Genomic DNA, 17,605 nt, shown 5'->3' with positions numbered 1-17,605 from the left:
TCCTTGTCCTTTACATTAAAAAAAAAAATCAAAAACATTTTCTGTTACAACTATAAAAATAAAAATAACCTATTTATTATAATTTTCTAGTTTGTTGTTGATACATGTCTAGGTCTTGGCAGTGGGACTGCTTTTGCGGTTTCATAGATATAAAAATCTTCCTTCCAGTATTCATATACTTTGTAGATAAACTGAGACATAGAGAAGACATATCAGGCGAATTGAGTTCTCAAAACTACAGACTAATGGATTAGACTGCAACGCATAGCATCATTCCTTCAGCTATACTACACAGAGAGGTTGTTTCCTCCTCGATTTACTGCATTAGCCTCTCAATCGTACTGTAACAAAGAGAATAAAGTGAATGAGATCAACTTTTAATTACCCAAAGTGCTGCTTTAGGAAAGACATGTAGCAGAAAGAACTCTTCCAATTCTGGGCTGGAATATCAGACCAAATCTCTAATTGCTTTACAAAAGAAACACAGTGGTTAAGCCACTGCTCGAGATACCTACAACCCATTTGGGAGTGTCTGGGTTCAAGTCCTGACTTCCTTTCAATTCAAGCTTCCTGCTAATGTGGAGGCAGCTGATGATGGTTCAAGTATTTTGGTCTCTGTCACCCACATGGGAGATGTGGATTGAGTTCCTGGCTCCTGGCTTCAGCGTGGCCCAGCTCTTGCTATTGTGGGCATTTGGGGAGTAAACTAATAGATCTCTCTTCTACCTTGCATTCTCTGTCCTTTCAAATAAATAAAATAAATGAACTGGTTAAAGAAACTTTAAGTGAAATTCTAACAAAAAGGAAATGTGAAAACGAATTTTCAAATCAGCTTTGATTGGTATTATCAGGTGGCTGGCTGTTTCCCATATAAGTAAGTGCTGATTCTCTATGCATTGGTAAGATCCAGGGTCTCCCACTCCTTACCATATGGAAATTGCCATTTCCACTGAAATTGAACTCACACTGCATCATATCAAAGAAAATGGGGATGGTGGCTTTCCGGAGCTCTACTTCAGGGGTCAGAGTGACCTCCAGGATAGGACCCACCATGGACGGGATGAATTTGATTTTGTGGGGACCTGAAATGAAAGTAAATGAAGAAATTAAAAAATCATTCCACTGTAAGTAATGCGCTACAGTCTTACTCCATGGGGCCCATAAGAAAAGAAAAAGTTTGGGGCCGGCACTGTGGCGTAGTAGGTAAAGCTGCCGCCTGCAGTGCTGGCATCCCATATGGGCACTGGTTCAGGTCCCGGCTGCTCTACTTCTGATCCAGCTCTCTGCTATGGCCTGGGAAAGCAGTGGAGGATGGTCCAATTCTTTGGGCCCCTGTACCCGCATGGGAGGCCTGGAGGAAGCTCCTGGCTTGGGTTCAGCCCAGCTCCAGCTATTGTGGCCATTTGGGGAGTGAACCAGCAGATGGAAGACCTCTCTCTCTGCCTCTGCCTCTCTGTAACTCTGCCTTTCAAATAAATAAATAAATAAATAAATCTTTAAAAAAAAAAAAAAGGAAAAGGTTTACATGGATCCATCAGCTCCATTCAGGAGTAGTGAAATACAGTATCCTGATAATGTGTGGATGCTACAATAACAGACAATTCACGGTCAATGTCCCAGTGCAGATGAGGGTGTGAAACCCAAAAATAAACCTCTACTTCCATACACACATATCAATAAATAAAGCTCAAGGCCTTGTGGATTAAATAAAGAGAATTCTTATACACAGCAGTTGTGCTTGGGCCTGTTCAAGGTCACACACTCACCCAGGTTATACCACATGTCCCGGATTCTAAAGCCGATTTCCTTTCTCATGTCCCCATATCTAGGAAGAAGATCATAAACCAAGAAGAGGGTTTGCAGTAGAAATGTACTGAATATATACAAAGATATGGAGGGTAAAAATAGCCCATGTCCTACTGGGTCACATTAAGGTGGGCTCTCTGCAAGAGGTGAGACCAATATCAACACAAGCCCCGAAAGAGAACTGAGTCATATGGGAACGGGGGAACTGAATGGCAGGAGGGGCCCAGTGCTGAAAAATAACTGAGAATATGAGATCAACAAACTTAGTGAAGGAAGGGAGAGTGAGAAACACTCTGGTTGCTGTGAAGCCAAGAAGGAAACAAGCAAAACAAGAAGCACAAATGAAGATGAAGGGGTATGACTTAAACGGTAAGGGCACTGACAGCTGACTTCATCCATTCCTATTCAGGTAACACATACCCAACCATTGTGCTCTTCAGGGCACTCACACTGGGCCGCTCTAGACCCTGCATTCTCAACAGAGGCGATCCTCCCTCCAAAGTGATGAGACTGGCTTTAAGGGGTGGGGGAAGCTTACTGTTTCTATGTATGCAGTATACACAGAGTACATCAATGAACTAATCTATCTGTAGCATTAAAATTTCATGGAAGGTATGATTAGAAAAATAATGTCTTAAAAAGACTCCTTATCAGAGCTGATAATGAGAAACAGAGTGCTCTGCTGGTTCTAAAGTGAGATTCTTGGGTGGAGGTGAATCAGAAACACCTGCAACTCTGCTAAGGCACATACACCTGAGGCCATCCCCACGACACAGAACTGGAAGTGGGGAGGGTGAAATGATTTTGAGTACATGTTCCCAGGGAGCTCTAACACCTGCCTATGGCCCATCCTACCACCACCAGTCTACCTTATTCTACTCATGCTGCTATTGCCCTGAACATATTTTCTCCCCAAACTTCTACTTTGGAAATGCCTACAGAAACCCATTCCATTCCAACAAAAATATCCCAATTTAGTAATAGTATTAGAAATAAATGTTGTCCAACTCTTGTACATAAGGAACAATAAATGATAACTACTATTGTTTATTGATCCTTCAGTTGATACACTTCTATTAAAAATAAGGGAAAGCTTGAAACAAAAGTTCATTCACATTTCTATAACCTTAATATAATTGGTTTTATTTCCTAAGTTTTATCTTTGCCCATATGCATACTGGTGTTTAAGACTGTCTTCACAGTCATACTTTGCTGTATGACCAAAACCAGAATCATTAACCCTACCTAGCCACTGACAGACTTGGCATTGGCTAACTTCCCAGGTTATACTTCAGTCTTTCAAAACAAAGTCACTAAGTAAATCTCAGTCTCTTAGCCAGCAACTCAGGTGTTTAGGGAGGGGCCAGAGGTACGGAGTATTGAAGAACTTGCCTAGAACCAAACACAAGCTAGCAAGGGAAACGGAATTCAAGTTCTAAAGTTCTCTAAATGATACATCTCTCAAGTTGTTTTTTAAACTGCAGTCTTTGAGTTTCCCAGCTTTCAGTTGACTCTGAAGCTGACCCGAGAGGAAAGCACTAAAGTGTCCATAAATCTCTCAGGACTCTTGCACATAATTCCATCTTGAATGCCAACCCAGGAGTCTGGAGGACATTTTTAGGTTATGCTGGAGTCTTGCCTCCTCTGCCAAAGGAGTTGGCTTTTTGTGAAGCATGAGTGAGGCACTATGCCTGCAATTAGGAGGAGCCACCAGCAGATGGCAGGTGTTCTTGGGGGACAGAGTGCTAGCCACCCCAGGGGCCTCTCTGCTTGTATAGATTCTACAGAAGGCATGGGAGGACTGAGGGCAGTCACACAGGGCCTTGAGAAAAGAGATGAGAATCCAGGGGAATTTGAAACCTACTAAATGGTTGATTTAAGACCTACTTCGTTAACAACATTGAGTAGCCCCTAAATAGTAATTTCTGTGATACCAACAATATTGCTCTGAATATAAACAGAAGAATCATCTTTCCAATCCTAAACAAGCTTAAAAGGACACTTACTTTTTTACAATTTTGCTGCGCTTGGCTTGTGAGAAGGTTTCAAGTTGAAGGGACTCATGGGTGAGAAATGCTACAGCCAAATGGAAGTAATTGTTCCAGAGCTATTCAAAATGAATTGCGTGGGCAAAAAGAAAAAGAAAACAAGAATAAGGGCCATTATAAATCAACACCACATGGTAAAGTCATTATCAGAGATTAATGAAAAAACAAAAGAAAATCCAAAAGACATCTTTTTCTTTCTTGGGTTTCAATTACTCAGTTCTGAAGGTTTTGAGACTTAATATTGAGCTTGTTTATTTATTTATTTTTTACAAAATCTACACTTTATACTTTACTTTTGGGATAAAGGAAAAATGATGCGAAGAAGTCTACTTATAGTAGGTGGTTTGGCAACATGTATCAAAAGCCTAAAATTTTGCCAAACTTTTGAACTAGCAAATACTTACAGGACTTTATTCTGAAAATATAACTGAGTATTTAAAATATTTAAAACAAGGAAGGTCATTGCCATGTCATTTAATGTAACAGAAAATGGAAACAACCTAAATGTTCATAAAAAGAATTTGCTTAAATTGTGGAGCAACTATGTAATAGAATGTATTCAGCCAATAAAAACAGTGGAAATACATAACATCATTGAAAAAAATCATAGATCATGAAAAAGGAAAAGAAAGTAGATTAACAGGTTATCAAAGAACTGCACAGCTCATTTCCATTTTGGCATATATACAAATATGCACATAAATTTATGATATCTTTGCATGTAAAAGTATACTTATTAAAGTTCATGGAAAAATGGAATTAAAAGATATGTTGGGTAGCTGTTTGGTGTAGTGGATTAGACACTACTTGGGGGCCAATGTTGCGGTATAGTGGGTAAAACCACTGCCTGTGATGCCAGCATCAAATATGGGTTTCGGTTTGAGTCCCAGCTGCTCCACTATCAATCCAGCTCCCTGCTAACGCACCTGGGAAAACAGTGGAGGATGGACCAAGTAGGCCCCTGCACCCATGTGGGAGACCTAGAAGAAGATTCTGGCTTCAGGCTTCAGCTTAGCCCAGCCCTGGCTGTTGCAGCCATTTGGGAAGTGAATCACCAGATGGAAGATTTCTCACTCTGCCTCTCCTCTTTCTATAACTCTGCCTTTCAAATAAATAAAATAAATATTAAAAACTGCTTGGTGTGCCTACATCCCATAATGGAGTGCCAGTGTTTGAGTCCTGGTTTCCTGTGACTGTGCATCCTGGGAGGCAGTTGGTGGTGGCTGAAGTACTTGGGTCCCTGCCTGCAATGTGGGAGACCTAGGTTAAGTTTCCGGCTCCTAGCTTCATCCTGGCCCAGCCCCGGCAATTGTTGGCATTTGTCTGTGTATCTCTGTCTGCCTTTTAAAGAAATAAAATATACATTTTAACAAACTAAGTTTATTCTGATGTAAAAAACCTAAAATTTGTGCAGTATTTTTTTTTTTTTTTTTTTTATTAAACTTTTATTTAATGAATATAAATTTCCAAAGTATAGTTTATGGGTTACAATGGCTTCCCCCCTCGCATAACTTCCCTCCCGCCCGCAACCCTCCCCCCTCCCGCTCCCCCTCTCCCTCCATTCGTGTAAGGATTCATTTTCAATTCTCTTTATATACAGAGGATCAGTTTAGTATACATTAGGTAAAGATTTCAACATTTTGCCCACATAGCAACCTCAAGTGAAAAAACTACCATTGGATTACTAATTATAGCATTAAATCGCAATGTACAGCACATTAAAGACAGAGATCCTACAAAAATTTTTTTCAAATTAATTAATTTTCTATGCCATTTCCATTTTAACACCAGGTTTTTTTTTTTTTTTTTTCCTTCCTTTTTTTTTTTTTTCGTTTCCAATTCTCTTTATATACAGAAGATCACTTCAGTCTATAATTAGCAAAGACCTCATCAGTCTGCGCCCACACAGAAACGCAAAGTATAAAAATACTGTTTCAGTACCAGTCATAGCATCACTTGGCTTTAAACGACACATTAGGGACAGGTCCCACATGGGGTGTAAGTACACAGTGACTCCTGTTGCTGACTTAACAATTTGACACTCCTGTTCATGGCATCAGTAATCTCCCTAGGCTTTAGTCATGAGTTGCCAGGGCTATGGAAGCCTTTAGAGTTCGCTGACTTTGATCTTATTCCGATAGGGTCATAGTCAAAGTGGAGGTTCTCTCCTCCCTTCGGAGAAGGGTACCTCCTTCTTTGATGGCCCCGTTCTTTCCACTGGGATCTCACTCACAGAGATCATTCATTTAGGTCTTTTTTTTTTTTTTCCATGGTATCTTGGCTTTCCATGCCTGCTATACTCTCATGGGCTCTTCAGCCAGATCTGAATGCCTTGAGGGCTGATTCTGAGGCCAGAGTGTTGTTTAGGACATCTGCCATCCTATGAGTCTGCTGTGTATCCCACTTCCCATGTTGGATCTTTCTCTCCCTTTTTGATTCTATCAGTTAGTATTAGCAGATACTTGTCTTGTTTGTGTGATCTCTTTGACTCTTAGGGCTATCAGAGCTATCAATTGTGAGCTGAAATTGATCACTTGGACTAGTGCGATGGCATTGGTACATGCCATCCTGATGGGATTGTGTTGGAATCCCCTGGCACATTTCCAACTCCACCATTTGCGGCCAGTCCGATTGAGCATGTTCCAAATTGTTCCTCTCCTCCCTCTCTTTTTCCACTCTTAGATTTAACAGGGATCTCTTTTCAGTTAAATTTAAACACCTAAGAATAATTGTGTGTTAATTACTGAGTTCAACCAACAGTACTAGAACAACAACAATAACAGCAAATACCAAAAAGGATAAAATATTACATTGTACATCTAAAGTCAGGACAGGAGCTGATCAGTTCATTGTTGCTTATAGTGTTCATTTAATAGGTTTCCCCTTTGGCGCTCAGTTGTCACCGATCAGGGAAAACAAATGATATTTTTCTCTTTGGGACTGGCTTAATTCACTCAGCATGATGTTTTCCAGATTGCTCCATCTTGTTGCAAATGACTGGGTTTCGTTGTTTCTTACTGCTGCATAGTATTCTATGGAGTACATGTCCCATAATTTCTTTATCCAATCTACTGTTGATGGGCATTTGGGTTGGTTCCAGGTCTTAGCTATTGTGAATTGAGCTGCAATAAACATTAATGTGCAGATGGCTTTTTTATTAGCCAAATTAATTTCCTTTGGGTAAATTCCAAGGAGTGGGATGGCTGGGTTGTATGGTAGGGTTATGTTCAGGTTTCTGAGGAATCTCCAGACAGACTTCCATAGTGGCTTAACCAGTTTGCATTCCCACCAACAGTGGGTTAGTGTTCCTTTTTCCCCACATCCTCTCCAGCAGCTGTTGTTGGTAGATTTCTGAATGTGAGCCATTCTCACCGGGGTGAGATGGAACCTCATTGTGGTTTTGATTTGCATTTCTCTGATTGCTAGTGATCTTGAACATTTTTTCATGTGTCTGTTGGCCATTTGGATTTCCTCTTTCGAAAAATGTCTATTGAGGTCCTTGGCCCATCTCTTAAGTGGGTTGTTTGTTCTGTTTTTGTGGATTTTCTTGATTTCTTTGTAGATTCTGGTTATCAATCCTTTATCTGTAGTATAGTTTGCAAATATTTTTTCCCATTCTGTTGGTTGCCTCTTCACTTTCCTGACTGTTTCTTTTGAAGTACAGAAACTTCTCAATTTGATGCAATCCCAAAAGTTAATTTTGGTTTTCACTGCCTGTGCTGTTGGAGTATTTTCCAGGAAGTCTTTGCCTGTGCCTATATCTTGCAGGGTTTCTCCAATGCTCTCTAATAATTTGATGGTTTCGGGTCGTAGGTTTAAGTCTTTAATCCATGTTGAGTGAATTTTTGTGTAAGGTGATAGGTATGGGTCTTGCTTCAAGCTTCTGCATGTGGAAATCCAATTTTCCCAGCACCATTTATTGAATAGGCTGTCCTTATTCCAGGGTTTAGATTTGGATCTTTGGTCAAATATAAGTTGGCTGTAGATGTTTGGATTGATTTCTGGTGTTTCTATTCTGTTCCATTGGTCTATCCATCTGTTTCTGTACCAGTACCATGCTGTTTTGATAACAACTGCCCTGTAGTATGTCCTAAAATCAGGTATTGTGATGCCTCCGGCTTTGTTTTTGTTGTACAGGATTGCTTTGGCTATTCGAGGTCTTCTGTGTCTCCATATGAATTTCAGCATCATTTTTTCCAGATCTGAGAAGAAGGTCTTTGGGATCTTGATGGGTATTGCATTGAATGTATAAATTGTTTTTGGGAGAATAGACATTTTGATGATATTGATTCTTCCAATCCATGAGCATGGAAGATTTCTCCATTTTTTGGTATCCTCTTCTATTTCTTTCTGTAAGGTTTTGTAGTTTTCATCGTAGAGATCTTTAACGTCTTTGGTTAAGTTTATTCCAAGGTATTTGATTGTTTTTGTAGCTATTGTGAATGGGATTGATTTTAGAAGTTCTTCCTCGGCCGTGGCATTGCCTGTGTATACAAAGGCTGTTGATTTTTGAGCATTGATTTTATATCCTGCTACTTTGCCAAACTCTTCGATGAGTTCCAGCAGTCTCTTAGTAGAGTTCTTTGGGTCCCCTAAATAAAGAATCATATCATCTGCAAAGAGGGATAGTTTGAGTTCTTCCTTCCCGATTTGTATCCCTTTAATTTCTTTTTCTTGCCTAATAGCTCTGGCCAAAACTTCCAGAACTATATTGAATAGCAGTGGTGAGAGAGGACATCCCTGTCTGGTACCAGATTTCAGTGGAAATGCTTCCAACTTTTCCCCATTCAATAGGATGTTGGCCGTGGGTTTTTCATATATTGCTTTGATTGTATTAAGGAATGTTCCTTCCATACCCAGTTTGCTTAGAGTTTTCATCATGAAAGGGTGTTGTATTTTATCAAATGCTTTCTCTGCGTCTATTGAGAGAATCATATGGTTTTTCTTCTGCAGTCTGTTAATGTAGTGTATTACGTTGATTGTTTTGCGAATGTTGAACCATCCCTGCATACCGGGGATGAATCCCACTTGGTCTGGGTGGATGTTCTTTCTGATGTGTTGTTGCATTCTATTGGCCAGAATTTTATTGAGGATTTTTGCATCTATGTTCATCAGGGATATTGGTCTGTAATTCTCTTTCAATGTTGCGTCTCTTTCTGGCTTAGGAATTAAGGTGATGGTGGCTTCATAGAAAGAATTTGGGAGGATTCCCTCTTTTTCGATTGCTCTAAATAGTTTGAGGAGAATTGGAGTTAGTTCTTCTCTAAATGTCTGGTAGAACTCAGCAGTGAATCCATCTGGTCCTGGGCTTTTCTTTGTTGGGAGGGCCTTTATTACTGTTTCAATTTCTGTGTCAGTTATTGGTCTGTTTAGGTTTTCTATGTCTTCCTGGCTCAGTTTTGGGAGGTTGTATGTGTCCAGAAATCTTTCCATTTCTGATAGATTTCCCTGTTTGCTGGCATACAAGTCCTTGTAGTAATTTCTGATGATTCTTTTTATTTCTGTGGCGTCTGTTGTTATGTTTCCCATTTCATCTCTGATCCTATTGATTTGGGTCTTTTCTCTTCTTTTTTTAGTTAGTTGGGCCAATGGGGTGTCAATTTTGTTTATTTTTTCAAAAAACCAGCTCCTCGTTTGGCTGATTTTTTGTAATGTTTTTTTGGATTCAATCCTGTTGATTTCTTCTCTGATTTTAATTATTTCTCTTCTCCTACTGGGTTTAGGTTTGGTTTGCTGCAGATTTTCTAGATCCTTGAGGTGACTTGAAAGCTCATCTATTTGGTGCCTTTCCAATTTCTTGATGTAGGCACCTATTGATATAAACTTTCCTCTTAACACTGCTTTTGTTGTATCCCATAGGTTTTGGTATGTTGTGCTGTTATCCTCATTTATTTCCAGAAAATTTTTGATTTCTCTTTTAATTTCTTCTATGACCCATTGTTCATTCAGGAGCATGTTGTTCAATCTCCATGTGTTTGCACGTGCTCTAGGGATTCCTGAGTTGCCAATTTCCAATTTCATTCCTTTATGGTCTGAGAAGCTGCATGGTACGATTCTAATTTTTTTGAATTTGCTGAGACTTGCTTTATGGCCTAGTATGTGGTCAATCCTAGAGAGGGTTCCATGTACTGCTGAGAAGAATGTAAAGTCCTTAGATGTAGGATGAAATGTTCTGTAGATATCTGTTAGATCCATTTGGGCTATAGTGTCATTTAAATCTACTGTCTCCTTGTTGATCTTCTGTCCTGATGATCTGTCTATCTCTGAGAGTGGAGTATTGAAGTCCCCCAGTACTATTGTATTGGGGTCTAAGTCTCCCTTTAAGTCCCTTAACAAGTCTTTTAAATAAGCTGGTGCCCTGTAATTAGGTGCATATACGTTGATAATCGTTATATCTTCCTGTTGAATGGATCCCTTAATCATTATATAGTGCCCCTCTTTGTCTCTCCTAACAGTTTTTGTGGTAAAGTTTATGTTGTCTGATATTAAGATGGCTACGCCCGCTCTCTTTTCATTTCTGTTGGCATGGTATATCTTTTTCCAGCCCTTCACTCTCAGCTTGTATGGATCATTGTTGGATAGATGGGTTTCTTGTAGGCAGCAAAAGGATGGGTTTTGTTCCTTGACCCAATCCGCCAATCGGTGTCTTTTAACTGGACAGTTCAAGCCATTAACATTCAATGTGACTATTGAGAAGGAGTAACTTTGCCCTGCCATTTGCCAAAGATATTTTCTGATATCTGGTTTGAGATTCCTGTGATCTTTTGCTGTGAGGTTTCCTTCCTTTACCTTCTTTCATATTGGTGACCGTGTTTCTGTGTTTCTGTATGTAACACATCTTTAAGCATCTTTTGCAGGGCTGGACGAGTGGCGACAAATTCTTTCAATTTCTGTTTGCTGTGAAAGGTCTTAATTTCACCTTCATTCACAAATGAGAGCTTTGCAGGATATAATATTCTGGGCTGGCAGTTTTTCTCTCTTAGTACCTGGGCTATATCTCGCCATTCTCTCCTGGCTTGTAGGGTTTCTGATGAGAAATCAGCTGTAAGTCTAATTGGAGATCCTCTGAGAGTAATCTGGCGTTTCTCTCTTGCACATTTTAGGATCTTTTCTTTATGTTTCACTGTGGTGAGTTTGATTACGACGTGTCGTGGTGAGGATCTCTTTTGATCATGTTTATTAGGGGTTCTCTGAGCTTCCTGTACTAGGATGTCTCTGTCCTTCTCCAAACCTGGGAAATTTTCTGCTAGTATCTCACTAAAAAGGCCTTCTAATCCTTTCTCCCTTTCCATGCCTTCAGGAACTCCTAGAACCCGAATGTTGGTTTTTTTAATAGTATCCTGTAGATTCCTGACAGTGTTTTTTAGATTTCTAATTTCTTCTTCTTTTCTTTGATTTGACTGTTTCCTTTCCTGTTCTCTGTCTTCTAATTCCGATATTCTCTCTTCTGCTTCACCCATTCTGTTTTTAAGGCTCTCTAATGTGTTTGCCATTTGATCCATTGTGTTCTTCATTTCATTGTGGTTTTTTGTCACTATCGAGAATTCCTGTTCCATTAGTTTTTTCATTTCATTTTGATTCCTCCTTAATATTTCATTTTCACGGGAGAGATTTTCTATCTTGTCCATTAAGGATTTCTGTAGTTCAAGAATTTGTTTTTGAGAACTTCTTAATGTTCTTATCAATTTTTTGAAATCTGCTTCTTGCAGTTCCTCTATGTCTTCATCTTCATAATCTTGCATTGGCGTGTCCTGTTCACTTGGGGGCGTCATAGTGCCTTCCTTGTTCTTGGTACCTCCGCTTCTATGTTTCTTGCTTGGCATGTTAGAGATAATTTGTGGTGTTTTTGTTTTTGTTTTTGTTTTTTCTCTCGTTATACTATGCCTCTAAGTGAGCTGTCTGCTTTGTTGGAGCCTTCGGGGCTGTGATGGGTGTGGCCAGAGAGCTATGCTTGTTTCTTGAGGTTTAAGGCTGTGTAAAAGCGCGCTGGGTAGATTTTGCGGGTCGTCTCCCGCAGTTGGTTATCTGGAAGCGTTTCTTCTGCAGTTTTTTCCTTGAATCTTTTCCTGAAGCCTTGTCTCAGCTGGTGATCCAAGACACCACCTGGGGCTTCTCCCGTGATCTTCCTCTTTAGGCGCTGTCGCCTAGGGCCAGCCGGGCCACAGGATCGCTGCGGCCACCGCTGTCACCACCGCCGCTGTAGTACCTGCGCGCGCTCCCCGGGACTGGGGCGGTGGAGGGAGGCGCTCGGGAGGCCCCCGCCGCCGCCGCCGCCGCTGCAGTGCCCGCGCACGCTCCCCGGGGCTGTGACCGTGGAGAGAGGCGGTCAGGGCGCCGCCGCCGCTGCCGCTGCCGCCGCTGCAGTGCCCGCGCGCGCTCCCCGAGGCTGGGACCGTGGAGAGAGGCGGTCAGGGCGTGTGCAGTATTTTTTATAACACATTTTTTATGAAGTATTTGAAGACCCTTCATATGCATGGATTTTAATTTTTTGGGGCAACAAAATAAAGATGTCTTTTAGTTCCACTTTTCTGTGATTTTTTTTAAAGTACACCTTACATGCTGCCCAGGCACCCTGGAGTCCTTTACACATGTGGATATGCACATACATGTATTGTACTAAAGTTCCACAGATACAAAGGCGGATGACACACAACAAAGACATCAAAACAAAAGGTACTCTGGAACATAAGCTCCATTAAAGTAGGGGCCTCATCGGCTTTCACCAGGGCCTAGAATAGTGCCCTGGAGTTGGTGGGTGCCTGATTTGCAACCACAGCTAGACTTCCAAAACATCTGCATATGCATCAAATCCATTTTTAAGTAGGGGAGTTAACTGTGCCTCTTTGTAAGCAAATGTGTTTATATGCATAAACATACCAAGTAGCAACGCCAAAATGCCAGCGGTGAAGGGCAGCACTGTTTGTCTTTTCAAGTCTCTCATTTTTTCTTTAAGATTTATTAATTTATTCAACAGTGAGAGTTAGAGAGAGAAAGGAAGAGACGGAGAGATCTTCTATCTGCTGGTTCACTCTCCAGATGGCCATACAGGCCAGGAGCTGGGTCAGGCCAAAGCCAGGAGCCAGGAGCTTCCTCCAGGTCTCCAATGTGGGTAACAGCTTCAGCTGCTTTTCCAGGTCATCAGCAGGGAGCTGGATGAGAAGTGAAGCAGCCGGGACACAAAGAGGTGCCCACATGAGATGCTAGCAGCCCAGATGACGGCTTTACCTGCTATGTCAACAGCCAGCCCAAGTTTCTAAGTTTTGCTTAGCTATATTTTCTACTACAGTATTACATTTACTTTATACTACATGTATAACCTTTACAGAAAGAAGGGGAAAAAAACATTTTATTTTGCTTTGATAACAGAATAGCAAGAATATGTGCTTTAAGAAATGGGAAAAAAATCCGAAAACGTTTTTCATTTGACAGTGGTGAAATGGGAGGTGGCCTTCCCCCAAAATAGTAGAAACAGTTCTGTTGCTTTGGCTGAGAATTTCAGGAGCTCCAGGTGATGAGTCATGTGCTTACCTGAAGTTCAAAGCCTGCCTGATCCATGAAGGATTTCGTGAGCTCCTCAGCAAACTGATTTATGGCACGGAGGAAAACCCTAGAGAAGAAAAACAGATAAAGGAGGCTGTTTTATGTCCTTTGAAACGTTTTTCCACTATTATGGAAAATGAAACCAAAGTGAACCTGGCCTTGGCAACAGAAGACCTTATGCTGGAGCACTCGGCGTCCTTGCAGACCAAGAACTGAGCGCAGTGTACAGAAAAGGTACCCAGGGTCCACTTCCTAGAATGCCCCAGAAGAGCTGCTCAGGGCCTCAGGTTGTAGAGGGTGGAGCTCAGACTCCACACAAAGCCTGCAGACCTTTAGACCAGGGCAACTGACATTCTATTGTGATGCTTCTCTTTTAAAGTGTAGGGTAGCTGATGCAATTTTTTTTTCTAATATGTACACACTTTGGGAGGATTTTTCTACTCAGGTATCAGGCCCACGGTGAATGAACAGAAATTCTTATAATAATAAACTGCTTTATTTAGTTATAAAATTTAAAAACTCCTTTAATATAATGTATATTTCATTCCCTTCCTTTCTGTTCAACACGTATTTGCTGTAGGCCAGCAACTGCAAAGCACTGGCTTGGGTGCTGTGTTGTAAGACACAGTTTCTGGTCTTAAGAAATTTACAACTTGAAAATCTACCATGCACTGACCTAAGAGTATGAAAAAAAAAAAAAAATCCCCCGAGAAGGTTTGTAAAGTGTATGGGAAATAAAAGAAAGACAGATGACATCGAGGTCAGAAAGGCTTCCTTTGTAGGTGACATTTGAGAAGGACCTGACCAACATGTGGAACATTGGCAGCCAGAGATCATGGGGAAGATACTGCAGATGGAAGCTGAGTGTGGGCACAGCAGATACCATGTGTGCAGAGATAGACTGGGAAGAGGCCTGTTGGATTGCAGCAAAGATTGTACACACAGGGAAACTGCAGCAAATACAGCTCAAAAGGCAGCAATGGCCTTGAGGATTGGGATGAGGGAGGTCATTGGGAGCCATCCAAAGATGCCAGGGAGAGGTGATGTTGAGGGCTGATAGGAGAGCAGTGAGAAGGCTGGACCACAGAGGAGAAGCCCACTCTGGAGCAGCTGCGTGGTCCAGGGACAGTAGAGATCATAAGCACATGAAGGAGCATCACAAAGTGAGAAGATCCTTACTTTGCAGGTGGTGGGTTTGAGAACAGAGATTGAATAGTTCTTCCCAAAGTCCACACAGCAGACCCAAGTCTGGAGTCAGATGCCCACAAGGGGCCTTGGCTGTTCTCACCTGCTCTGCGTCATATTCATGACCATCCAATCTTTGGCATAGACATTCTTTCCAATCAGATCCTTAAACATGATAAAAGTTTCCATGAGAAAGTCCTGCAGAGAACAAAGGAAGAAGGGTTGGGGGGGTGGGGAACAAAGGGTTGCGTTCAGAGCTTTTCTTGCAGCACAAGACCTAGAAGGAGAACTACAGCAGAACAAAGTGTCCTAACAGTTCACTGCTCACAAAGCTATTAAAGATAACACAGTATCCTGGCAGCGAGCTGTCTTTGTTACATCACATGGCCCTTTAAGAAAAGTCAGGACAGAAAAACTGCTCACATTTTACAAATGGTAAACCTGAGCCTGAGAAAAATGAAATGACTTGTTTAAGATCACAGCGACTAGAAAGCAAGATGGCTGGGGTGGGGACTCAGGACTCTGGACCCCAGGGGTTTACAGCTGGTCTCCCTTTAGTCCCACCAGGCGGCACCTGAATATGGCTGTCACAAACGATTGTGAGAACACACAAGCTTCTGGTGTCTGGGTCCAATTCTCCATTCTCAGGGTTAGAACAGAACAAAAATGCTACACATAAGAAACAGATGTGCAATTCCTCCTGAGACAGAAGCACTGTCATGTGTAGTTGGGAAGAAGGGTCCTAAGTGGCCTCTAATAAAAGGAGATTACAGCAGTGGCTTATGGTGACTGTAATAACTAATAATGTGAGCATAAAGAGGAAAAAAACCCAAGGGTGTGTGTGTGTGAGAAAAAAGTAATTCAGAAACAGCATGATAATTCTAAAAATCAAAGCCAAGATGTTTGAAAGCATTCTTATTGGTTAGCTGAATTTGGACCCTTTCCTTGGGATTCCTGAAATGAAGACCCAGAGCAGCTTCTCTGGCACTAGGCTGCACGGTGCTACCTCAGGAAGCACATGGTTCTGTAGGAGGATCGTGGTACCTGAGGGGAGGAAGCCCAGGCTCTAGTCCGGTGTATCTTTCTGGGGCTGCTCAGGTATGTTACTTCTTACACTCACAGATGCCTAACAGTGTAGGAATGGAGATGGCTCTGGCTGGGAAGTGCGTACTACCCTCAAGTCATCCTCCTGGGTCAATGGTGAGTCACACTTACCTACCTTTAATTCTGAAATCATGTATGTTCCATGAGTTTAAATTTTTTTCCTCACATACTTTACATGTGTCCATCCATTTATTAATCTATCAACTTTTCCATTCAGATCAACAAAAACTCATGGCTTGTCAAACAAGGCTTAAATTGGGATGCCAGCGACCTGTGTCTGACCCAACTCTACATTCAACTCTTGATAATTAGAGTAAATAAAAGGGCAGCATAAAGGCAACTCACAGAGAAGCCAGGACCCTGCTTTATCTACCACTTCCCACCATCTGTCATGGGCCTCACTCAGAGGTGGACTTAGATGGTGACACAGGACTGTCCACTGGAGGCTCTGACACTGAGGACTGCAGGCTTGGGCAAGTGGCTGGCCTCTTTCTCCAGGCCTTAATTCCTCATGGGAAGAATTCTTTAATTTTTCCTTAATTCCTCTTTTAATTAGATAATATGGACACAGGAGCTCACCACTGTTCCAGCAAACAGGAGTTGAGTCTGCTTTTTTCCCTACTTAACTGTGGAGAAAAACTATCAGAATTTTACTTAAGAATGCCATACACTACCAGCTTTCTGAAGAGATTTTTTTTAAAAAGCTCATTGAAATATTTTTATTAATTATTTTATACTATAATAATAATAATAGGGTTACTATTATAAAGAGTTAGTCTTCACAGTCATTAACTATATGCCAAGCACATAGCTAGGCAATTTCTATGCATGGATTCAATCAAGACAAGACTGAATCCACCCAGATCCACAGTAATACGTTCCAAGACCCCAGGAGGATGACTGAGAGTGCAGATGGCACTGAATCTTATAAAAACCATGCTTTTTCTTATACATACCTATGATAAAGTTTAATTTATAATTATATACTGTCAAAAATGTATCTAAAACTTATCAATTATTTATTTCCATTTAATAGTTTTAGGCCAATGCTGACTGTGGGTTATTGAGACCACAGAAAGCAAAATCACAGATAAGAGGGGACCTGGCACTTCTATTAGCCCTCAGAGTAAGGTGCTCTTATAGATGAGGAAACTGAGGTTCAGCGAGGCTAAATATCTGGCCCCAGATTCCCTGCAAGGAAGTGGAAGAGTCAGAATTCAAACCTAGAGCTGAGTATTCTAAAATCTGTGCTCTTACTATACCACCTACCTGTGGAGAAAACGTTGCTGTCTTTGGGCTCCATCTCTCAAAGCCCCTCTGCTCACCTTGATTCACTTGTACCTGTCTCTACAGGTGCACTCACATATTGCTATGGTTCCTATATCATGCTGACCAGCAGTGTGGCCTAAGGGGAAGCACACTTAGGTCTCCAGTATCAGCCACATGGTCTAATATAGCATTCTGAGATTTACATTGCTTAATCAACTAATAACAACAAACAGCACTTTCTTTCTAATCCCTTTTACAAGACTACTTCAAACAGTTTGCAAAAAAATTAAACTAAAAGATAAGCTTATTTTGATGCAGAAGATGTCTGAGATTATGTATTTTTTCATAGTGTGTATTTTTCAAGATCTTTCTGGAGACCTGTGTATACAAGGAGTTAAAAATTTTTGGTGCCAAAATAACCTGATCTTTTAGTTCCACTTGTCATGAATATTTTGAAGCACCCTACTATGTCTGTTCATATTGTGGATGGGCATCACCAAAAGGTAGGTGACTGGCAAGAGAGAAGCTGCAAGCCCTTGGGTGTGCTGGTGGTATACGCTCAGTAGGAAACAGGCAGAAAGCAGCAGATCCACAGCATAAAGTAGACTGGAATATGAACAGATGACGGGAAGCTATCCAGGGCAAAGGCCAGC

The 17,605-nt window shown here is 41.2% G+C and overlaps 1 protein-coding gene across 1 annotated transcript in view; it reads right to left on the bottom strand.

The window, feature by feature from the left end:
• DOCK5 (dedicator of cytokinesis 5) overlaps positions 1 to 17,605 on the bottom strand; it is a 233,930-nt gene that overhangs the window by 50,258 nt on the left and 166,067 nt on the right. The window contains exons 29-33 of the mRNA XM_062213659.1: positions 14,683 to 14,777; positions 13,383 to 13,461; positions 3,813 to 3,913; positions 1,767 to 1,825; positions 928 to 1,082 (exon numbers count right to left, since the gene is read on the bottom strand). Coding sequence (XP_062069643.1) covers positions 928 to 1,082; positions 1,767 to 1,825; positions 3,813 to 3,913; positions 13,383 to 13,461; positions 14,683 to 14,777 — 489 coding nt within the window. The remainder of the gene's footprint in view (positions 1 to 927; positions 1,083 to 1,766; positions 1,826 to 3,812; positions 3,914 to 13,382; positions 13,462 to 14,682; positions 14,778 to 17,605) is intronic.

Source organism: Lepus europaeus, chromosome 16 (genome assembly GCF_033115175.1).
Source record: "Lepus europaeus isolate LE1 chromosome 16, mLepTim1.pri, whole genome shotgun sequence".
Taxonomy (NCBI): domain Eukaryota; kingdom Metazoa; phylum Chordata; class Mammalia; order Lagomorpha; family Leporidae; genus Lepus; species Lepus europaeus.
The sequence above is the reverse complement of the archived record's forward strand: the minus strand, read 5'-3'. Positions and strand labels throughout refer to the sequence as shown.